This window comes from Maniola hyperantus, chromosome 11 (genome assembly GCF_902806685.2).
Source record: "Maniola hyperantus chromosome 11, iAphHyp1.2, whole genome shotgun sequence".
Taxonomy (NCBI): domain Eukaryota; kingdom Metazoa; phylum Arthropoda; class Insecta; order Lepidoptera; family Nymphalidae; genus Maniola; species Maniola hyperantus.
In genome coordinates this window covers 2,978,956-3,003,814 of record NC_048546.1, presented here as the reverse complement: position 1 = coordinate 3,003,814, position 24,859 = coordinate 2,978,956, and the positions used below count along the sequence as shown (strand labels likewise).

The 24,859-nt window shown below is 35.1% G+C and overlaps 2 protein-coding genes across 3 annotated transcripts in view; one reads left to right on the top strand and one right to left on the bottom strand.

Moving 5' to 3' along the window:
* Positions 1 to 2,321, top strand: part of Sb (serine proteinase stubble) — a 154,281-nt gene extending 151,960 nt beyond the window's left edge. For both annotated transcript variants that reach the window (XM_069501930.1, XM_034973072.2), the window contains exon 10: positions 1,249 to 2,321. In XM_069501930.1, the coding sequence (XP_069358031.1) occupies positions 1,249 to 1,386 (138 nt within the window). In that variant the 3' untranslated portion in view covers positions 1,387 to 2,321. The remainder of the gene's footprint in view (positions 1 to 1,248) is intronic.
* An 11,223-nt stretch (positions 2,322 to 13,544) lies between these two features.
* LOC117986241 (uncharacterized) lies at positions 13,545 to 15,108 on the bottom strand. Its single transcript, XM_034973075.2, has one exon. It carries the CDS (start codon positions 14,551 to 14,553, stop codon positions 13,729 to 13,731), a length of 825 nt encoding a protein of 274 aa, XP_034828966.1. The 5' UTR covers positions 14,554 to 15,108; the 3' UTR covers positions 13,545 to 13,728.
* Between the last annotated feature and the right edge of the window lie 9,751 nt (positions 15,109 to 24,859).

The window sequence follows — 24,859 nt, the reverse complement described above, 5'->3', positions numbered from 1 at the left end:
TTTTTACACTCCCAAGCTTAGTTTAAGTAGGTAGTTATCAAAACTACTCAATATTTGTCTGTATGCATTGACCCTAAGTACATTGCGATGCTTATAACCTCTAAAAGCCCTAATAAACTCTAGTCTTAAAAATCTCTAGCGATAAAGACTTGGAGTTATAAAAATATTAGACACTTTTAAGAAAAGTATCGCCCCAGAAGATAAAACAATTTCAAAAAGATGTAGTACCACTTACTCCTTTATCCATAAATTGGTCGCAAAGTACAATTGCATTCGCTGACATTTCGCGAATAAACTAAAAGGGAAGGCAAGACAGATAAGTTTAATGGCTAAGACAGTAACCGCATTTAAAGTTGGATGTAGTCTCGGCTCACAGATCTGGCTTAATATCTCTCTGGAGACGCTTCCAACATTACATTGTCAAGCAACACATTATTCCCGACTAGCAATTTGTGCTAATGTTTGCTTGAGACAAGGCCGTAAAGCGTGTCCTATTCCTGTATTAGACGGCAAGATTGTTGGACTGTGTATAACTACAGTAATTAGTTTGTATGAACTATGATTACGAGGGTAGTATTGTGTAATAGTTGTAATTTCTGGGATCTTTAGTGGTTTTGGTCTATTTCTCATGTTTTGCCAGTACCAAATTTTGCCTGTTCTTATTCTTATTATACTGAAATCATTATGATATTTTGTTTGCATCAGATGAATTAGGTAAGAAATCGATGAGTATCTTTCTGAACCTGTATATCACAAAAAAGCATCGCATGGCTAGCGGGGTTATAGTTGACGTATAAAATAAAGGTAGCATAACTGTACTGTACCAATACAACTTGTGGCGGTTGCCACAGTAGAAACTAGATGGCGCAATTCAATCGATAACGTTTCATGACGTATCCCGAACAAATGTACCGCCGACAGTAGTCGCACTAACGGAGTTTTATGCAATCTGGACTAAAATTTTCTGCAAACGAATCGAGCAAAATCCTGTGGATTTGGTGAATACACTTATATAACAGGAATTATTTAAACTCCGCGATTGATTTTAATAACAGCAATATGAAAAGGATTCTGTCCTAAACATCTACACCCTAAACAGCTGAAATTGATAAACTACATGAGTTCCAAGTTTTATAAAAACAAATCAAACTGTTTCATAGTTATTAGGCTATTTGTGGAAACATCTCATTTTTTTCGATTGCCCTTCCACTAACATAAAGTTGAGTTACTAATTTTTCTATATTACAGGTCAAAGGGAAAGATCAAAGATATTTCCTGGCAGGTATAATAAGTTGGGGAATCGGCTGCGGCGAGGCGAACCTGCCCGGAGTCTGTACGAGAATATCTAAGTTTGTACCGTGGATATTGCAAACTGTGAACTCTTAAAACAACAATTCCGTTGGTGTTTATCAATATTGATCAATAGACTTGTGAAGTGTAAGTGAGAACTACTAACAATAATATGTGGTGAATAAACATGCGAGACAAAGTGGTTTAAATCATACGATTGATAAAGATAAACGGTAGTAAAGAATGTTGTTATTGATTGTAATATGATAGGGAATTTGGCTCTTGTTTTAAAGAAGTCATAAAAATTATTAATAATAACCCCTTTTGCCTTAAAATAAATTAGCAATTAAATTCTAATTTAAATAAGTATTAGGAATAAAAATACTTCTCATCAAAAATTACTTTGTTCAAAAAAACTTATGAGTTATGCAGTTCTTATTCTATTACATAGTGTCAAATACCCTATTGTATTAACTAAAAACTTAATGATAAAGGGAAATGCTCTGTCGGTTTAAACCAAGGTCATCATCAATGAAAAAAATAGTAGGCATTAAGATTGACATAAAACCATAATATGGTTTTATAATCATTAAAAAAACCATAATATAATGGTTTTATAAATATGGTTTTGAAATAAACAGTCGAGTTTTACTTTTAATCTGGCTTTTAAATTCCGGATGGCTTCGCACAAATTGGTATCACCAATATTTTTTTTACGAAATACTTTTTTTTGTAATTTTTTTAATAGTTTTAATCATATTGATGGCCGAATCGTGACAAAAAATGGGCATTTGCCTTTTGTAACCAACCTTGTCGATAACGAACTGACGATTTTGTATAGGTACCTTCAAAAATGTTGATTTGATTCAACATTTTCTGAGGCGTTTTATTATTGGAGCAGTCCACCCTAAGGCTGTACAGGACTAGTGCGAGGCTATGTTCTGTGTCACGTTTGTGTAACGGTGATGTAAATAGTAATTATGGTTATTGCAGATTACTGTTCTAAATAATATCACAGTACATGCCTTTCACCCTTTGTTTTTTTTTAAATCCCTTTTTAAAGGCACATCGCTCTAAGTATGTCAGCCTCCGCCTTTTGTTTCCCACTCAAAATAATTGATAGTATCTTTCATTAGCACAGGGAATGCTAGTTCGGAGGCCAAGAACTTTGCATTGCTACTATCATGGTTAACTTAGTGTTTACCTTTTAAATTTTTATCAAATAAAAATTTATTAATTTGTTTCATTCAATTCCATTGAACTTTATGGTATTTTTGTTATTCAACCGTGTGTTTGCACCAAAAAACGTAAATATGTGAATGTTTGAGAGGTTGTCGTGTGTGATGGATCTCATAACTTGTTTTGTTGACTTTACGTTTGCATTCTTTTTGCATTGCAGAATTTTTTTGACAAATTTAATTTGTTGAAGTTCTTCTTCAATTTTTATGACAATGCAAACGTATGTCGTAGTTCGATAATAAGTATAATAATAGAAGACAAAGTTTCCAACATGAAAAAAAAACTATTGTTGTTGTTTTGGATATTAATTAGATGCAATTTAATACTTACCTATTATTCTTTTAATCAATAAACAACTTTATAATTGGGTCCACTGATGTGTGTTGTTTATCAACAATACATTTCCATTTTATGTCGTCAAAACATACAATCTGCAATAACCGTTCAGGATTGGACTTTAATAAACGCCCTTACACAATGCAATCACAGCTTGTTTTCGACACAGTTTTACTATCTGGTTCACGCATCGCAGCAATATCAAACAGCTTATTGTAAATACAACTACATTTTGTAGAATTTATTCCCGATCCAATAGTATTATTAATTGCTTTTAACTAAATAAAATGTGCCCAGTCATAAAGTGCACAAACGAAGGAAGTGAAGCTATGTTCAAAATCGTCAAAAAATAATTTAAAAAATAGGAAATATTTGTTTGTTTTTTAAAGTTATTTTTAGTTTTGCTTATGCATAAGCTCCATATATTATGCCAATAAAAAGGCAATAGCTTATAATAAGGCAAGGAGCGGAATCAATATGAAATTAAAAAATAGACATAACAAATCGTTTTTAATTACAAAAATAATAATGGAAAAGCCAAACAATTTTTAAAGTTTTTTTTGTCTTTTTTTAACAATTTTGAACTTTCAAAAAAGTTTCACGTTCTTCATGTGTACTTTGTGACCGGGTACATTATAATATCTTTTTGCAGTATTTAATTAAAATGCTTAAGCTATTCATTGTATAAATTTTGTTTTACTTCTATATTCATAATTAATTTTACCCCTTAGGATATATTTTTAGGTATGCTTTAAATTGTAAATAGTTAGTTATATCTTGCCCTAGATGCTTATATTTTGTATACAGTATTAACGATTATTTATTGTAGTTCTTCCTTCTCAGCATATTATTATATTATAAACCTTTCTTTGTAAATATCACCCAGATCGTTGTAAGTTATTAGTCTAATAATTTCTATTAGCTTTTAATTAGGTTTGTAATATAAATAGATAAGATCAAATTTATATTTTAGCTTAAGTTTTGAAGCTTTTTTTGTATAGTTTAGCGGATAATTTGAATGTAATACAAAAAATGTGAAATTTACCAAATCACAGTTTGTTATGATAATCTCTAATAATTATTATGTAAGAAATGTATGTGCATTTATCAAGTACATATTCACGAGTGATGTTTGTAATAATGTATATTCTATTATAATTTTGTTTGAATGAATAGTTTATGATGATGTTGATGTATTGTTCGTTTGCACAGTAATTTTGTTAATAATTAAATATTGACTCAACTTATGTTATTTATTTCACCATAATATGGCCGTCTTCTCTACTAAGAAATGTTATAGGGAAGAAGTACATTAATTTGTAATCAAATAGGTATGGTCTGCGAAAGGTCGAGATGGCAGTCGGGCTATGAGGCGGGGGGCTGCCCCGTACGCTCACATGTCACCCGCGCTGGCCCGCATCGGGTTAGCACGGGGGCTGTGCGGGTGTGCGGGGCCGTTCCCTTCCCGATTGCCATTTCAACCTGTGGCGTACGTCGCGTACTTGATATACAATCTGTATTTTTCCAAGAAGGCTCTCTTTTCATATAGGTGTATCTCTCATTGCTTTAATATTATTGTATGTTGTGTCACCAGATCGATTACCTTGGTACATTTATTTTTTACAAACTGATGCCCGCGACTTCGTCCGTGTAGAATTAGGTTTTTTAAAATCCCGTGAGAACTCTTTGATTTTCCGGGATAAAAAGTAGCCTATGTCACTCTCCAGGTCTTTATCTATAGGTACCCATGCAATCAGGTCAATCCGTTACACCGTTGCGACGTGATTGAAGAACAAACCAACAAACAAACACACTTTCGTATTTATAATAAGGGTACTGATTTTATCGTGTGATAACCTAGTGATTAAGACATTAGCCTCCTATTTGGGGTCCTGGGTTCAATCCCGAGAACGCATCTCTTACTTTTCGGAGTCATGTGCGTTTTAAGCAAATAAATAAAACTTGCTTAGTAATAAAAAAAAACGTCGTGAGGAAACATGTCTTATGATTCTCCATAATGTTCACAAAGTCTGTTAATCCGCACTTGGTCAGGGTGATAGACTATGGCCTAAGCCTTTCTCATTTTGAGAGGAGATCCGTGTTCAGTAGTGGGCCCGCGAGAATTGAGATGATGATGATGATGATTTTTTTATTATTTTGAATCAAGTGTATCACTTGTCAATAATTAGTAGGTTAGGTAGTGCCGGTCCTGCAATTTTTGATAAGTAATTATTTAGAAATTTCCTTGAAGAGTAGGTAAAACACTAACATAAAAATTTATCATCATCATCATGATCAACCCATCACCGGCTCACTACAGAGCACGGATCTCCTCTCAGAGTGAGAAGGGTTTTGGCCATAGTCTACCACGCTGCCATGTGCGGATTGGTAGACTTCACACATCTTTGAGAACTTTCACAAAGCTTTGTTTTCAAGAACTTTTCAAATGCATATTTTGGCAAAACTGTAATTTAACTGTTCGGTTGTTCTAAGTATCATAACCGAAACCAAATCCGTTAATTATCGAGTGGAATTATTAATTTGAAGCGTGGCTGCGGTCAATAAATTAAATTCTGCGGTGAATTCTATGACCAGTGTAAACGATCCGAATCGACTATTAGACTAGAATAGGACTCGTTTACATTGATATCTAAATTTCTGGTCTGGTCTGGTGAGAGGCTTCGGCCGTGGCTAGTTACCACGTAAAAGTTTAAATAGCTATACTACGTTGTAAAAGTTTACCTATACTATTATACCAATTAGGTACCGAAATAGCTCAACGGGTTGCGAAGCTGAAGGGAAAAGGGGCACGGCACTTGTTCGAAAAACCGATAGACACAAATAGAGACCAAGCTGCTAGAATGGCGACCTCGCAAGTCGCAACAGAAAGCGCAGTGCTGCGTATCCCCATTAGACGACATCAAACGAGTCGCAGGGAGCCGCTGGATTCAGGCAGCGCAAGACCGTGGCGTGTGGAAGTCCCTACAAATGTTCAGCAGTGGAAGTCTACCGGATGATAATAATGATGCTGATGAATTAGGTATGGTATATAAATCCTAAGAGGTACCCGTGATATCTAACAGACGAAATTAATAATACAATCCATCTGTAATCAGTTTTATAAAAGATCATACAATTTTTTGCCTTTTTGATACGATCAAAAGGGCTCTTGCCACCATAGACGTTCCTGCGCTCATTGATCCGGCATGGATTAGTCGGGATGATGGCAAGAGACCTGATGCATTAACGCTGGTTCCCTGGGAACGGGGACGGGCGCTAATGTGGGACGCAACGTGCGTTGACACATTGGCCCCGTTGTCATATTAGGGAGACAGCATCAAAGCCGAAAGCCGCAGCAGAAACAGCTGGAAACGGCAAGTGGCGCTAATATTCCTGTCTTATCGAGAGTTATACTTTTGTTCGGTTTGCCGTGGAGACCCTGGGGCCATGGAGTCTCAGTGCTAAAAAAAATTACGACCATAATTTACGACCACCAATTCACGACGACAGATTAAGGATTGATTATTATTAATTTCAGCCGTGAGACGACATGATCTAATAAAATACCTACATCATAACTAATAATAATTAGAATCGATAGATCAAAAATATTATTCAGGCTTTTCCTATTAGAATTTGGTACATTTTCGGATTTAGCGATGTTGCTTGGTGGACTGAATGAAATCAATACAAATTCAAACTGGATAAGTATTTTCGAACGATCAAGGTCTCATCAATCACCAGCTGTGTCTATAAATACCCGGTAAGTTCATAATAACAAAATCCAATTTTGATGTAGATAATGGGTACATACCACGATTAAATTGATTACCTATATGTAATATCTCTCAACGGCTATACTCACGTGTTTAGTCGACGTTAGCCCGACTAGTTTCGAACCCATCCGGGGTCCTTTTTTAAGGGAGTCAGTTCGCGCACGTGTTGCGGTTGAGACGCGGCTGAGTCAGGCTAACGTCGACTAAACACGTGAGTATAGCCGTTGAGAGATATTACATATAATGGAAATCACTCACGATAGTTTAAACGCTAGATTAATTTGATGTTTTTATTTGTCGATATTTCAACCCAATTGCAACCAACGCGAATATCAAATTAATCGTGGTCTGTATAACGGGCACATCTACATTAAAATATGTCGTTAAACCTCGAAATAAGCTTAAAATCATTAACAAAATCCTATTTTTAAAAAAATTGTCAATTTTATTTTCTAAAAATCCAGTGCAGGACACACTGGCATTTTTGAAAGTCTATTCAATCTGATTGTCGATAACGGGTTTAATAAAACAGATATATGGGCTACAAAAGTTTCCATCCACAATTCTACATATCTACCTGCATGAAATACATCGCTGTATTTCGATATTCGTACAGTAACATGCGTCAACAAATCCTTTTCTGATATCAAATATTGCGTAGTGGCAATAAACTGGATGGTAGTGTTGCTGATTGTTTATCGATACTATTGATAGACTACAATGGGAGATGTTAGAAGCCTTCAAATCACCCATAGAATATTCTAGTTAATACTAGGTACCTTTACATACTAGCTAACGATATTATCGAAAATATGGATGTATTGTGCTATCTGGTATCGATGATTGCTTTTGTAGCTGTTTAAAAACGAAATATCGCTTCGTAATCACACACGTTTATTTTCTCGTAAAAACACTAGTTTTGATTCACTTATTATTTAGCTAATAAGTATTTCGTATCACATCTCGTTTAAACTCATTGTATTTATAACTATTTCACGTACATATCGCTTTAAACCCTAATAATCTCTTATATGAATTTGGAAAACATGTTACTTAGGTGATCTTCGCAAAAAGACGAAGGAATTGCACTGTGTCATAAATATCTAACATTATTTAGGCTCGGTTGGCGGTACCCACTACTCAATTTAATAAAATTAGCGTGAGATAATCTTATATCAACGACATCTCTTTTACGGTAGGGAAACTACATTTGCTTTGACATGCAGATTGCAGAACTATTTTAGACATTCCGCCCATCAAGGACTTCGTTCTTCAACGTTATCAAAAAACAAGTCCAAAAAAAATAGTTCTAGAATATAACAAAATAAAAAAAAACTCGTAATTAGAACATACAATTGTACACTATACAGCATTAAGCCGCCCACCGTGATACAACGACACGTACATGTTGTATAAGAGTTAAAAAAAAAAACCAAACTTATTGTAAAGTAAATCTAACAAATTCTAGTAAGTTATACAGTGCAAAATTAAACAAAAATTCATGTAAGAAGTACCTACTCGTAACTCAACTCGTATTAAAACAACAATCTAGTAGAGAATACATAATAACGTTTTCTTTAGTAATCTATAGTAATGCAGAAGACAGAATTACATTCTCAAAATAAAAATTAAAAGTAAAGCAAAATAATGTATACCTAATTAACTAAAATCGTTTGGCACAACCGCCCACCGTGACAATGTGTGTTGAGCTACTAAGATTTAGTTAGTAAAGACAAAATTTAGTGATTGCGCGTTCTGAAAAAACTTCTTTCACATGTACATTAACGGCTCGCATCACATCGTCAGGTAAAAATACGATTGATTACAATTTTGCCTAAACTCCATTTTACAAGTAAATTATGTGATTTAAGTTGTTCACAAACTCTGTTAATATTTGAGGCAAAATAATTTAACAAATTAATTAATTTTCCTCTATGTAAAGTTACATACTGATCCAAGTATAGTACGCGACATTAATATCTAATCACTTATACTAAAATTACCAGGTGCTAATGGGAGAGGGTCATCTGGGTTATGGTTCTGCACTAACAAACGTATCGCGATTAAGCACGCCCTAATGTACAATCCCCGACGACTCTTCTCGCCTGAACGTTACCTCCTCGAACACCTGCTTCTTTCTTACGTACTCTCGATGTCCAGTATTTGTATCTCTTGAAACTCGTTCCTTTTTGAGGACCATCATTTGGTGTATTTGTGTGAGTACTAAGAATGGTTAGCTGGCTAAGATGACCCTTAGCTGAAGAAATATTTGTATTATTTACATCGTAGCTTTCTTCACCTTCACTCTGACATTTACCAACTCTTAAAATTCCATTTTCTTTAAAAAGGGGACGAAGAATAGATAAAGCGCTCTGTTTTGTAACACAATCTTTGATCTCCAATGAAAGTATGTCCTCACTGTAATTGTGTTTTTGATCTTGATTAGTGTAATGCTGTACGGTTTGATACAACTCGTCAGTAGGAATTTTCACTCTATCATCTTTGTGTGCGTCTTCTATGTTATCAATCTCTCGTTTGAATACCCAACCAGTTTCAATCTTCCAATGTTCGTGATTCTCCAACATGTTATGTTCGTTAGCGAGTGTAGTATTATTTCTCAGATTTCTCTCTAACAAATATTCTTTTCTCGTATCAATGTCACATGATTTTCCATATTGACATTGCAGCTCAGTAGTTTTAAACGGTAAACTCAATATGACGTTTCCATCTTCTCGTTCTCGTATTGTAGTTTTCTCGTGTTTCTCTTCATAAAGTTTCTCTTCTCTAGTTGTTTTTCTCTCAGTAGTGTTAATCTCGTTCTCTATTTCCCTATTTCTAAGTAACTTGTCTTCCTCTACCTGAACATGTAAACTAGTAATGGTTTCACTATGTAAATCTGGTGACACTTTTCCAGACACAATCCAGCCAAATATAGTGTTTTGTGCTATAAGATTTCCATACGGGCTCTTCTTAATAACCATATAATAATTCTTAATACCACTCAGCATTATTTCTCCATATACGTCAGCACCAAGTAGTACATCAACTCTTCCAGGCGACGCGAATCCAGGATCAGCGAGAGATAAGTTTTTCAGCTCCAGCCAATCGGGGATATGTACTTCATGCGACGGTAACAAAGAGGTAAGTGATTTTATAACGTAAGCATTAACAGTTATATTTTTTCCAGGTTCATAACGCGATTCGACTTTAATACTAACTGCATGTTTAATACTCAGCTGACCATCTCCCAAACTAAACACCTTACCATTCACATTAGTACGCTTAAGACCTAGTAATTGCACAGTATCTTCACTAACAAAAGAGGCTTGAGAGCCCTGATCTATCAACGCTCTAAGAGCATGCGACCCAGTTGTAGGCGCAGTTTTCACAATAGCAGTAGCTAACAACACATGATAAGTCCTCAATTCACCTCTAGAAAAATTAGCTACCACCGTTGTCTCATCACTAGTATATTGTTCTGCCTGTTTCTCAGTTGGTCTCGCAGTATCAAACGCTTGCTTATCCTCTTTCTCAAAATGGAGCAGTGTATGGTGCTTTCGGCCGCACCGGCGACAAGAAGTTCTCTGGTGGCACCTAATTACAGGATGTGTAGGCGCCATGCAGTTGAAGCATAGCTTCTTCGTTTCTACTAACTTCTGTCTCTCAATCACAGGTAACGTTTTGAATTCAGCACAGTAATAAATGAAATGTGAACCATCACACATCGCGCAGGTCTGCTCAGTAGTGCTCACTTTCTCTTCGACTGCAGAATGAAATGCCTTAGTATTTACTTCTTGCTGTATGTTCTTCCTTTGTGTTGGTTTTGTAGTGCTCGTATGTTTACTATCAATCATTTCCAAACTTCTGAATCTCGTTTCTAAAAATGCTTCTAACTGTAACCATGTAGGTAGCTCGTCTGATGTCTTACTTACTTCTTGTTCCCATTGTCGATGAGACTCATGATCCAATTTTGAAACTACTAAATGAAGAATTATAGCATCCCACTGATCTGTCTTAATGTTAAGATTATTTAGTGCTTTCAAACAAGAAGTTGTAGTATCTAGTAAAAGTTTAAGGGCACTTGCAGATTCATTCTGTACAGTTTTCTGTCCAAATAAAGTCTTCATAATTGAATTACAGTTATATCTCTCATTGTTGTAGCGTTTAGTTAATTGTTCCCAGGCTTCCGTGTAATTAGCATCTGTTGTAGGAAAATTTCTCAATAACATTTCTGGTTCTCCTGATAAGTTTGATTTTAAGTAGTGTAATTTTTGTACTGGCGCAAGTGTGCTATTCTCGTGTATAAGTGAGACAAACATGTCAAAAAAGGATTGCCACTCGGTATATTTGCCAGAGAATTTAGGAAGTTCAATTCTAGGCAATTTAACTTCTAAGCTGTTTACATTTGTCACTGCACTCGTGCTCGTAGTTGCCTTTGTAGTCATGGTGGTTGGATTTATAAATGCAATATACTCCTTTAGAAGAGATTTATATTGTAAGAAAAATTCCTGAAAATTGTCCTGCAAATCATCCTTAAAATATGGTAACTGTAGTGTCTGCTCTGATGTAGCTTTTGCAACAATTTCCAAGTGATTTTGACTAAATGCATCTTCTAATTTATCCAACGCTTCCATTCTAGCAGTCAAATAACTATATTTTGACCGCATCTCTTGGTTGGCTTTCCTAAGGTTGCGCTCAGCCTTTCTCAACTGCTCAAACAATTCTTGTTGACGTTTTATTAGGCTTATTAACTCCATGTTTATTTCCAAAAAGTATAGTTATATATGTTAAAAAATAAAGAAATCTTCCAAAAAAAAGTTCACTAAATGTTTGTAAAAATCTTGTTAAAATGTTCACATAAAAGTTCAAAAGTTAACCTTCAAAGTAAAATAACCATCCAAATAAAGTTTCAAAAGTTCACAAAAAGTGCAAAAAGTTCATCTTCACAGTTCAAGAATAATATCCTAAACAGTTCCAAAGTTGGTTTTAAAAGTTCATAAAAAGTGCAAAAAGTCAATCTTGATTATCTATTTTGACCAGCCTATAGGTATTAATCTTCACACTTAATTGTCTACTTTGACCGGACTATTTGTAATAATCTTCACAAAATCTTTACGTAAAAGTGCAAAACGTTAATTTTCAAACTTCATAAAATGTCCAAAAAGTCCAAAGTTATTCAAAAGTTCTCGTTTCAAGTTTTAAAATGTTAGGTGTCAAAGGTTATAAAAATGTTCACTCACTGTTTTTAAAGTTCATCAAACCTTGTAAAATTGCTAGTCTTCTTGTTTCCATAACACAGTATTTCTATCTCACCTAACATTTGAACAATATTCTGCGTAACACAATAACATTTTTCATAACATTTAATGATAGTTTCTTAATATTCCCGAGGTTTCGGCACCATGTTTAAAAGGAAATATCGATTCGTAATCACACACGTTTATTTTCTCGTAAAAACACTAGTTTTGATTCACGTATTATTTAGCTAATAAGTATTTCGTATCACATCTCGTTTAAACTCATTGTATTTATAACTATTACACGTACATATCGCTTTAAACCCTAATAATCTCTTATATGAATTTGGAAAACATGTTACTTAGGTGATCTTCGCAAAAAGACGAAGGAATTGTCATAAATATCTAACATTATTTAGGCTCGGTTGGCGGTACCCACTACTCAATTTAATAAAATTAGCGTGAGATAATCTTATATCAACGACATCTCTTTTACGGTAGGGAAACTACATTTGCTTTGACATGCAGATTGCAGAACTATTTTAGACAGTAGCAATACTTACGATCGGAATAATATTTCAAATGTATCGATACTTGACTATCGCATAAGCTACCACATTCAATTTAAATAATTTAAGTAATTCATTCTATAGATATTGTGGCTGATTCTGTCGTACTTATTCTCTAAATAGTTTAAGTTAGAGATAGAGAGAAGGAAAGCAGATATGTACTATATTATTATTCTATTCTTTTTCGCAGAGAACATTAATATGAACAACAGGAAAGAGAATTTAGAAATGTCATTTAAAAGTTAAGAGATTGCGTAGAGTTTAGATCTATAGATACTGCACACAAAAAATATTTCCTTTTGAATTGCCCATTGTACCCGCATGCGTTAGAATGCGCCACCTATTTATTTATTTAAATCTTCATCTTATATTTAGAAAAAATATAAAATATACACACGTTTGACCACAATTTTATTAATGGAAAGTGATGAAGTGGCCCAAAATTGGACACGGTCGCCTAGAAAATGCGTATCGATATTAATATCAGCGATTTTGGGGACACTGTCGATATGCACGGTAAACTTTTCTATGCAACACTACTGGATGGTTACACTGAACGGCACGATAAAATGTAAACGTGTCAACGAAATATAGGACGGGTTGGCGATAAGAGGGAATCCGAAATGAAATTACACACGCATCAAGGCGATATTTTCCCACGAATGATGGCGCTAATGAGAATAATCATTAGTTGCGTACGGTGGAATATTTTTTAGTATAGTGCGAGATGGCAATCGGAGGATGAAGCGGGGGACACCCCGCACACCCGCGCTCGTCCGTACCGGGTTAGTGCGGAGGCTGTGCGTCTCCACCCCGATTGCCATCTCGACCTGGCTCTTCTCAGATCTGGGCGCGTTTGGAACCCTCGTAGCTTTAGTTTTTAAGTTCGCGTAAAAATTATCATCACTATTATTATCACCTTACAAAATGCAACAACCGACATTCAAAAAGTGTAATTTAGTACAGCTATTTTGAATAAACCATTTGATTTGATTTCATTTGATTTGACCTGTCGTGTACTATAGATACCTAAACATATTTGATATTTAACTCCTTTTCTTCAGAGAGCATTATGAAAGGGATAGAAATACGATTAAGATCTTTCATTTTAGTTTAATTCAGAGATTGCGTATAACAGAAAATACTACTTTAGCGTTTAGCATTTTTATTTAAAAATATTCGAGCAATGCACGTAAAAGTGTAAAACAATGTACAGGGTTATATTTACAAAATCTTAAAACTAAGTAGGTACATGCTCTGCGTTATAAAACATGCTACATTCTAAGGCCAACACATCCCAAAAATCTGCATCGGTAATTGCAACCAGGACTGAAAATTCTCGACGCATTTATCGTAATTCAAAACAATATAGCCATTGTACCAGTTAGATACAATACAGTCGTAATAAAAGAGAATAGCACGCTTAAAACCACTATTGCACTTCTCAAAACCTGGATGTATAGCACCTGGGGTATTCTTACAATGAATACTGTTAAATTTCACATCGTATGTAGCGATGGCTCTTGTAACAGGTACCCTAGGTACACCGAATTCCAAGTCTAAAATCCACGACACATTATTACGTACACTTTCTAATTTGCAGAACTCATCTATTATCGAATTTGGGTCTATTGATAACATCCTTGCTGTTGGAAACAGTTCTTTTTGCAACTGTAGATACCGCTCAATAGGACTTACACTTTCTTCACTATCCTGTGATTTAACAATAACTTCTTCTGCATCTTGTTTTGACACAATATCTTCCTGACATTGAACGTTATTGCTCAAAGCTTCTGTGGATACAGATTTTTCTGTGCAATTAAATTCAGGCTCATATATGTGACTATATAAATTATTACATACAACAGGTGTTACATCAACTACAATTGTAGGTGTAATAGGAATGACGGGTTCCGTAACTAAAGTGCTTGTGTATGGACATAATATAGGGGTTACTATTTGTGGTGGTACCACAGTAACTGGCACTAAAGGTGGTGTGTAGATGTTATATGGAGGCACAATTGGACTGCATTCAGTAAGCATCAATGGACAACTATATATTTGCGGACATACAAGATGATTGTAGTATGTAGTCATTCCATCCATTATACTAGCAAAATAATTTGCTTTCTATTTTCAGCCAGTTTTCTGTTGTATTTATTTGCTCTTATTCCAAAATATGCTTTATTTTTGAATGGTTTATAAGATTCTTCTAATTTGGGCAAGTTTTCAGTTTTGTTTATTCACTCTTAATTTCACTTAATTTTTAGTCTTTAATCTTCACTTTGTATCGTTTTAGACTTATGTTCTTATGTATGTATCACAGTTTTCTTGAGTTTTGATAATATATTTTTGCTTGTATTAATTCTTAGTATACACGGAAATGTAATTTAGAGCCATAATTAAACATTATCTTAAACAAAAACTTGCCTATATTATATTAGAGAAGATTTTCAAAACGGAATCCTGAACTTTGTACTTATAAAAAAGTAATTCTTGGAAGATTTCATCACTTACATTTTCGATACCTGTTTAATTTTGTTTGTTTTTCCTGTATTCAAGTAAATTAACTACTATCGTCGAACATATTAATAATTTAAAATAAACAACATGAACTGATTTCATTAACTTAAAAGTAAACGATATTATTTGCATTCAAAATATTGCGGGTAGGTATGAACAAAAAAAAGTGATAGATAAAATTAATGTTACTATGTGTAAAATAAATTGATAATTGGGCATGTGGTGGGCATTTGTGTATTCTAAATAGGAATTTATTTGTGCAAAATAGAGTAATTATTATGATTACTTACGTTTTTTATTTTTCTGGTCAAGCTAGCTGTTAGTCAATCGGTAGGGCGATTGTCTAAAACCTGCATCAATCATTATTACAATCTCAATTGTTCTGATTGGCTGAATTTGTGCGATTCTTGTTGCAACAATGCATTGTGGCCAATAGTGAGCGAGCATTAACCAATCAGAGATGATTGCGATCGTGACATTGTAGCTGTCAAACAACCGCGGTAGGGCCACTGGTGCTAATTGCGATAGCTATCAAACGGTGCGGCGCGGCAGGCAGGTCCCGGGTTATACTTAATCTCCTTATTATAGTTTCAACAGATGAAATGAGCTCAGACGGTAATTTCTCTGTGTAGCTCGTGGGCTCGTAAATTGTATAATATTGGTTCAATAGTGAACAAACCTAGTTGAAAATATTGGAAACATACCTACTAGGACTAAAGAAAAAATATACATAGTACACTTACTACTACTTACTACTTACTTGTGTAGTACTTGTGTAGTACTATACATGTAATGTACTGTGTGTTGTGTAATACTAGTACTTGTGTAGTATTTTACTACACAAGTTCAACCATAAATAAAACGATAATTGTATTAAACAAGTTAGTATAAAACAGAACTCATTATTTCAAAACAAGTGCGCCAATTGTCTGTATCGACCCTCGCGTATTTTTACAACTACCCGCATTGTGAATACTATCGAAAACTATTGGTGCTATTGTGGTTCTTATAACGCGGTGAAAAGGCTTGTTTTCGTGAGAACTGTTTCTGTTGTTATCTTCTAAGTTAGAATGTATTCTTTAAAAGAATTTTCTGTGCTACAAATTGCTTCCCGTCGACTGGTTCTAACGACTTCATTGTGCACTTTTCATTCAGTGTGTAGATGAATCTAACTAGGAGTCTATATTCACTTGCATTGCACGATTTATGCTTTTTTTAAAGAATATTAGCCATGTTAAATGACTAATATTCCCCTTTCCTCTCCATATTGTACGGTACATTCTCTTGTTGAATTGAATATTTCAATCATTAGGCATTGAGCTAGTGGGAATAAATCCCTATTGCAATTACTGTCAAGTGCATTGCCGATACAAGGGTTTTTATTGTGTGAATAAGTTATTGTCTGTCGTGTAAATGCCTCGCGGTATCCCATAATTCCCATAAGAGAATTATGGGATACCGCGAGGCATTTACACGATGGGGCGATGGGATAGTTTTAATTTTTAATTTTAACTTTAACATAGACGCACAAATTGGAGAAGTTCATTGTACTATTATTTATTGTTAAATTATGATGCCCTTTAAAAATGCCATGATTTCGTTTCTTTGTAATATTTATCTAATTTTAGTATTTGTTGTTCAAGTACAAGGACATAACTGAAATTATACACAAGTTACTCCACATTAAAGCCCCCCATTTCGTTGGGGGTGGGGGGGCTGAAATAAAGCTTTTAATATTTTTTATGCAATATTCGGCTGAAACCCCATCCCGTTGAAGTATTATCGTAGGTACCTACTCCTAGCACAAGCTTTACGTTTACTTGGAGCGGAAAGGGGAATATTAGTCAGCATACTAAAATTGGCTAATATTCTTTAATAAAAAAAGAAAATACATACAATATCAACCCTTAATAATATTGTAAATAGATCTCTTGAAAAGAGCAACCGCCGAGTTTGTTGCTGGTTCTTCTCGGTAGGAACGGCATTCCGAACCAGTGGTAAATTAAACTAGTTGACGATACAAAAGCACTTTTAAAAGTTTATTTGAATAAAAATCTATTCTATTCTATTATAACATTAGGTACACTTTTTTTGGGCAGTCGGTGTAAAACACACCTAAATAAAAATTCCGCGATCCACTGGGAAAGGCCCTTGTTTCGCTAGAATTTTTTATTTATTGTTCAGATTTCCCTAATGATAAAACGAGGATTGCTTTAGTTAGGTTTGGTTTAGTTTTATATTTTGCTTGGGTGAGTTAGAATATAATTTAAAAAATCTAATTGTAGGTACCTAAGTGTTATAAAAAAAAAAAAATCATATTCAAATTTTATTTTTACTCTCGGCAGGTTTACAGGTTTTAGTAGAAACTACCTACCTATACTATTTCTAACCAATTTAGTGTTCGTAAGAATTATGGGTTAAGATCTAAAGATTTGTTGGAAAAAGAAGGTATTTAAATATTAGAAAAAATAATATTAATTATGAATTTTATTATTCACTAGCTGCCCCGGCGAACTTCGTAACGCCTAACAGTCGATTTTTTAAATTTTTCTGAACCATCCCCGTACTTCAAGGAATATTATGAAAAAAGAATTAGCGAAATCGGTTCAGCTGTTCTCAAGATTTGCGATCAGCAACACATTCAGCGATTCATTTTTATATATAGAGAATAATGTTTATTTATTTTATGATCTAACCTTTCTCGTCAACATTATTTGATATAATAATTCGCATTTTTCAGCCATAACATTTTCTGAATTTCGGGTAAAAATCCACCTTTCCAGGTAAAAATAATGCAAAAAAAACCAACATCTGCACAACCATTTACAAATATTATGCAAATAGTGCAAAAATACCTTTTAAAAATTTTGTTTTAAAAGATATCATTTGCATACTTGCACAAGTGCAGCAGAATTCCCGTTTGCTGTAAGTATCGTGTATGCTCTTTAAATATCACTTGGGATTAAGTTGAAATAATCCTTATTTTGCGGAAAGTATCTGGAGCGCTCATATTAAACTCTCCTTTGACCGAACCGAGCGCGCGAGACCGCTCATCGCGGTTAAAATATAAAGTGGTGTGAGGCATGAGAGGTAGCGTGTTCGCATTCGCACTACAAATTCGTACTATATTTTCTATACCGCTCTATCGAATATCCATGGAGAGTTAGTATAGGGCTCTCTCTGTTACGTAATCCCATACAAATAACAAAGACAAAAAGTCAGTCAGCGTTAACCTTTTGAATGACCGATTAATCACTAAATATTCACTGTCCACTTTTAGTCTCTTTTTCTTCTTATTGTAAATGTTCTTGGCACAAATCAAAAATAAAATAAAAGAACCTATATTTGAAACCAACATCTCTCCAATAGTAAATCGACCAAATGAACTAGTTTAACGTACTATGTAGTTACTTTATGAGGTAGGTAATTCTTTCCAAGCATCGAAATATTCAGATAGCTGAAAAAGGCAAGAAGTTTATTTCTTAACCCAAGCTCCTAAGATTTAAAAAACTCATTAATATTCAAATATTTTTTAACATGTTTTAATCGTAGAAATAGAGCCGAACTTAAAAAAATAGAAGCAAGTAATATTAAATAAGTAGTTGTTATGGTTGCTCTTCGAATATTTCTTATTGTTTCAATTGATATTATGAAAAAATTCGAGGGAATTTGGAATTATTAAAAAAGGTAGACGTGATTTGTTTTAAATAAGTATAGTTAAAGACCTGGAGAGTGGCATAGGCTACTCTTATCCCGAAAAATCAAAGTGTTCCCACGGGATTTTTAAGAAGTTAAATTCACGCGGACGTAGTCGCGGGACATCATCTAGTAAATGAATATGAGTATTGAAAATTATAGATAGAAATTCTTTATTGCACACTGATAATAAAAAGAGTTAAAAGAGAAAAATATTGATGATAAAAAGAATACCCGGCTGAGTTTGTTGTGGGCTCTTCTCAGACCTGGGCGCGTTTGGAACCCTCGTAGCTTTAGTTTTAAGTACATTTTAATTATCACCACTATATCATCTTACAAATTAAAATTTTGACCATCTGTAAGCGTAAAATTTTACCTATTCTGAATAAATAATTTGAGTTTGAGTTTGTCACAAAATATTAGATAAGTAAACACTTAAAAACAAAGAAACCAAAAACTAAAAAAAAACAATTATCTCGCTGTATCTTTAGCCTTAGTCCAGACAACAGTTCAAGTCCAATTGTTCGTACGTTCTTTGTCCCTCGCGTTAGTTTTCAGACAAAAAACAAAGACACCCTCAGTATCTGGGGGCACGGCAGTGCCTCCGCCAAGTCGAGCAAATTGCGGAACCGGCAGGATTCGAACCTGCGCCTTTTGGGTTTCGCACCGTTTCGTTTCGTTTTTCAGCAGGTTCGAATCCTGCCGATTCCGCAATTTTTGATATACGTATTTAAAATTATGAAGAAAGTAGGTAAGTGAGAAATTAGAAAAAGAAAGAAATTATAAAAAAAATATTAAATATAGGTATCTAAAAAGCGTTGCTTGGCACACGTTTAGATACAAAATATCCTACTTGAGAGCATTGAATTATAATCTCGAGAGCGCAAGGAATATAAAAATGAAAAATTTCCTTTAAAAACTTCTTTGAGTACTCTCTGAAAGCCACACGTGGGAGTGAAAGCGCGGTCAGTACTGAAAGCATTGAGTTAAACCATGGAGCAACAGACTTCATACATCAGGCGTCCAAAAAAGCGCTTCCATTTTATGGTTAAATTCAAATTTCAAAATATCTTTATTTTATGCAGGATAATTTGTACCACAAAACCTACCTGTGCGAAAAGCAGAGCAGGAGCAGTTACTCTTTTCAAATCGCAAAATGTTACAACATGTAAGTAACAAGTTATTATAGGGAAGTAATTTTGAAACTAACAAACTTCATTAAAAATATGTTGATATAATAAATTATTTTCAGTTTCTTTTACTTGTGTTTCAGTTCAAAATGAGGAAGTTTCAAAGCGAACGTTCCATAAAATTTTCATAGATGGCGCTGTTTACTGCAACCACTAAAAACGAAGAATAATTTTCGAGCGAAGGTATATGCTATAATAATTTGTACGTAAAACATCCTGCAAACAACAACGTCAATAAAACATACGGACAGCCAGGCAGCTCTTTCAGCTCTGTCCTCTGAAGTTGTTAACTCAAGAATGGTTGAAAACTGCAGAGACGCCCTGGCCCAATACCGGGTGGTTCTACCCTAGGTACCAGAGCATGCTGGAATAGTTGGCAACGAAAATTCTGACATTCTGGCTAAATCATATAGATATAGGTATTACTTTTCGTTTTTAGTGGGTGCAGTACACAGCGCCATCTATGAAAATTTTATGAAAAGTTCGCCCTGAAGCTTCCTCATTCACTGTCAACGGGCGTCCTCTACCTCGTGAGCTTCTGCGGTCACCCACACCAGCGCAACGTGCTGATGAAGATGACGACGATGAGGACGACACAAGCTTTACCGGATTTGACAATACCCCTGTGCACAACGACGAGCCCACAGCCTACAGTACGGGCGCCCAGGACCCAACACACAACCGAGACCTCGAGGCCCTAAGCCAAGAAGGCAGGCCTTAGCCGACAACGGCTTAAAGGACGTTACCGGGGAAGCGTTCTTCCCCGCGCCACACCCGGGCAAGGAGGCCATGCCTCGAGGCCCGTACCCCCGTTTTGGCCTAGGTCAAACGGAGAAGACCCCGCTGCTGCTCATTCACTGTCAAAATTACACCCTCCTTGATTATGTAATCTGTCAATAAGTTACTTCACAACGTTGCTATTTGTTAAAAAATGTATATTTTTTACAAATAACAACGTTTCGGCCACGTATGACTAAAAGTGTGGGTAATAGGTATACCGCAGCAGACAGCATGAGTACATTATTTCTATAATACATTAAAACACTTAAAAATGTGTCTACCTATAGCCGTTATAGACTTTGAAACCATCCAACCGATGTGCCCCAAACTGGTTTCATTAGAAATGCGAAGAAGGATTTTTAGCGTAGTAGCTGCAGATAGCACATGCTGGGTATCCGCACGTGCCTGATATAGCTGCTCTAGTAGCATGACAACTCTTAGATTGAAAACAGCTTCAAGCAGCTCTTGCGTCGAGTAGGGTTTCAGATTTTAGAAGCGCTTTTTTATCAACTTTTATTAGCCTGAGAGCAATCTTAAAATAAAATTTTAATCTACGTAGCTACTTAATATTATTACAAATATTTCATCTTCACTTAAAATACTTTTGTAAATATTTTTGTTTTGCTTTGTACTTTTGTGTTTTCCTGTACTAATTTTGTGGTGTACAATTATTAATATAAGTCGCGCAAGTTGCTAATGCGCGTGGCCGTCATTTTAGTGACGTCAGCACTAGACTGAAGTTTCGAGCTGATGGTATATTTTTATTTCGGCTGACGTCAAAATGACGTCATTTCGATGTTAATGAGACATGGTTCCAGCGCAATAGCAATTTGCGGGACTTATACCCTCAATGTGGAAAAATCGCTTTCTAAGAGGACAATGTTTTGCTACATCTACTCTTGTGTTTTTGCCTTCCACATGTGTGACTAGGTAGTCTGGGTGCCTACCTACGCAAAGGGCCATGTTATGATTTTCACTACGTAAACACTTTGAAATAGGGTTATTAAACAATTAACACGTGCTTCTTATTTAACTTGGTAATGGCTAATAAAATAGGGTAATGTCTTAGTTTTGTTATTTAAACAGAGTTAAGTACCTAAGTAGGTACCTGCCTATAACACAGATTAGTTTTAGTTAACGCAAAAACCGAAACACGTGTTGAATATTTTTACATAAAGAATATAATATATAGGTACAAAAATATATTTCATACTAGCTGATGCCCGCGACTTCGTCCGGGTGGATTTAAGTTTTCCAAAATCCCGTGGGAACTCGTTAATTTTCCGGGATAAAAGTAGCCTATGTGCTAATCCAAGGTATAGTCTATCTCCATTCCAAATTTCAGCCAAATCCGTCCAGTAGTTTTTGTGTGAAGGAGTAACAAACATACACACACACACATACAAACTTTCGCCTTTATAATATTTAAAAAAAAGTCGAGATTTAATGAAAATTTACGAAGTTATAAGCTTGTTGTGTAAAGTCGTTGTCTCCGCAAAAACATGGTCACCCCAAGCGTGTGGCTGTGAGTGGACGAGACCGGCTGGCGTCGATCGTGCGCTCCCGCTTGCACGGCTCGAATCAGCTGGTGCATGCGGTAATTCCTTGGACGGGTCATTCAACTAGGTGTCCAAACTTGCAGGAATTTTAAAGTATTTTTTGGGCAAAATATAACACGTTGTAAAAATGATTGCAATCGATTCTGTTACTGATCCTGAACAAACTACTTACAGGTTTTGCGTATTCTAAAACTAACGTAACGTAACTAACTAACTACAATAGTAAGCAGGTATCAGTATCAGGGTTAAAAAACAGTTTTTGTTTAAAAAACAACAATGTAGTTTTGATTCAAACAAGTTTACTAATGTTTTTGTAGTTAAAAAAAAAAAAATTTTGCAACTTTAAAAAAAGTCGAAAAAAAACGGGCCGAATTGAGAACTACCTCCTTTTTGGAAGTCGGTTAAAAAATAGGATGTGGTGGTGCTTATTGAGAAAGACTTTTGTCCAGCAATAGATAAGACGATGACTGCAAAGTGGAATAAAATGGAAACAAATAAGAATTACATAAGCAATGGAACAGAGTAGGAGGTAGGTACCTACATTGAACTATTAGAGTAGGTACAGGCCCCACTGTACCGAGTAACATGTTTGTCTAAAATTCATCAAATAGCACGTAAAGCCATTGATCTTGTGCCTGATCTCTCTAGTCATATCGGATTACCGGACACACATTCATTTCATTAGTTTACTATCATAGTCCGATAGGGCTATCGGACTATGATAGTAAACTAATGAAATGAATGTGTTTTCACACACACTTCTACAGTAATATTACATATCTCCTGCATAGTTTTGCTAGTCTCCGTTGAGATTGGTGCTGCCGTGGCCAAAATTCAGTCAAGAAAACTTTACGATATTATGATGTTTCGCCATACTTGCTTAATTTTCTAGCACCTTATTTACCATCTATATTTTTCCGTTAGTCCTAGTTTGACAATTGAAAACTTTTATAGTGTTGTGTTCGTAAATTCGGCAGTGCTGCATTTCGCGGGCCATTGCCTGGCATGGCTGTATAAAGGAAACGAGCTTCTTCAATTGTTGAAAGGACCGAACGTTCTTTGTTACGGTCCGTAAAACCTAGTTGGCAGATGCTTTCGATTGTTTTAAAAGTTGTAACTATATATCTTAGATGTTTTTGGTACGTAGGTATCTTTAATGAGACTAAGTAGGTTACTTAGTCTCATTAAAGATACAATTCATTTATTGGCAACTAGTTTGGCGATTTCTTTATAGGCGAGTTCGTTCCGAGGGTTTAGATTTTTAAAAATCCCGTGGAAATTCTCTGATTTTCCGGAATAAGAAGTAGCCTTTATCCGTCTTCGGTATACAAGCTTTTCTATCTGTACCTATCTCTGACCAAATGGATGACGCGTGGCATATCTTTGATTTTCCAGGATAAATCGTACTTTATATTCTTCCTTCTCCGGGATGCGAGCTATCTCTTTAGCAAATGCCCGTGCCTCGCGGGCATCAGCTGATATTATACCTACATCTATAATATGATTAAGTCGTTTAAGTTTTAACACCTACCTAGCTAGTGCCTAAGTAATTTTTGGGCGGTTTGTCATTTTGACGCCATTCGCTAGAGAATCGAGAGACGCATCGTTTCTCAATTCTCAGCCAATCGGAAACAAAAGTAAAGTTACAAAATATGTTAATAATAGGTATGTTGAAGTTATATATGTATATGCTAATTAAAATAAGTAAAATTAATTATAAATAATATCGGTCCCGGCTGTACTCACGTGATTAGTCGACGTTAGCCCGACTAGTTTCGAACCCATCCGGGGTCCTTTTTCACGTGAATACGTGAGTACAGCCGGGACAGATATTACTTATAATGGAAATCACTCACGGTAGTTTAAACGCTAAAATAAAATTAATTACACACGTTAGTTACATAAAACTAACGCGGTGTGATAACTTACGCGATGATTAGTTATTTTTGTCCAATGAACAAGAATGCATCTAACATAACTTCATAAATGATACAGCGCATATCCGTTACATTAACGGGATAATCTCGTTTAGACTGCACAGGAATTTGCTCAGCTCGCTGTAATGAGAAGGAATGCTGTCATTGATATGTGGAGTATTTTGATATCATATCATGGTATCAAAATACCCCACATACTTGCTTTGGCTAAGTAAGGCACATTACATAGTGGAAATATTTTAAACTATCTGAATTCTGACCCGACAGACGTTGTCATGTCCAAATTTCACGGTTCATCTTTTTACCCATTTTTAACAAAAACTTTAAAGATAGCTTGCATCCTATCCAATCATAAGTAGGATGCAAGTTACTTTGTGTCCCGAAAATCAAAGAGTTGCCACGTATTCCTAATAACCTATAAATCTACGTGACTGTAGTTGCGGGCATCATCTATTTGGTACAGAAATATCTTGCATCTTGGACATGGGCTACTTTTTATCCCGTAAAATCAACGAGTTCCCACGGGATTTTTATGAAACTAAACCACGTGGACAAATATGGCTCAAAATTGATTTAGTTAAAAGAACTTTAAACTAACCAAATTCGCAATAAAGAAACTTGAGTTGAATTGAATTGAATTGAACTTTTCTGACACGAAGGAAATTCATAAACTTAAAAACCCAAACTTTCTATATTTGTATATGATATAGAATGGATAAGGACAAAC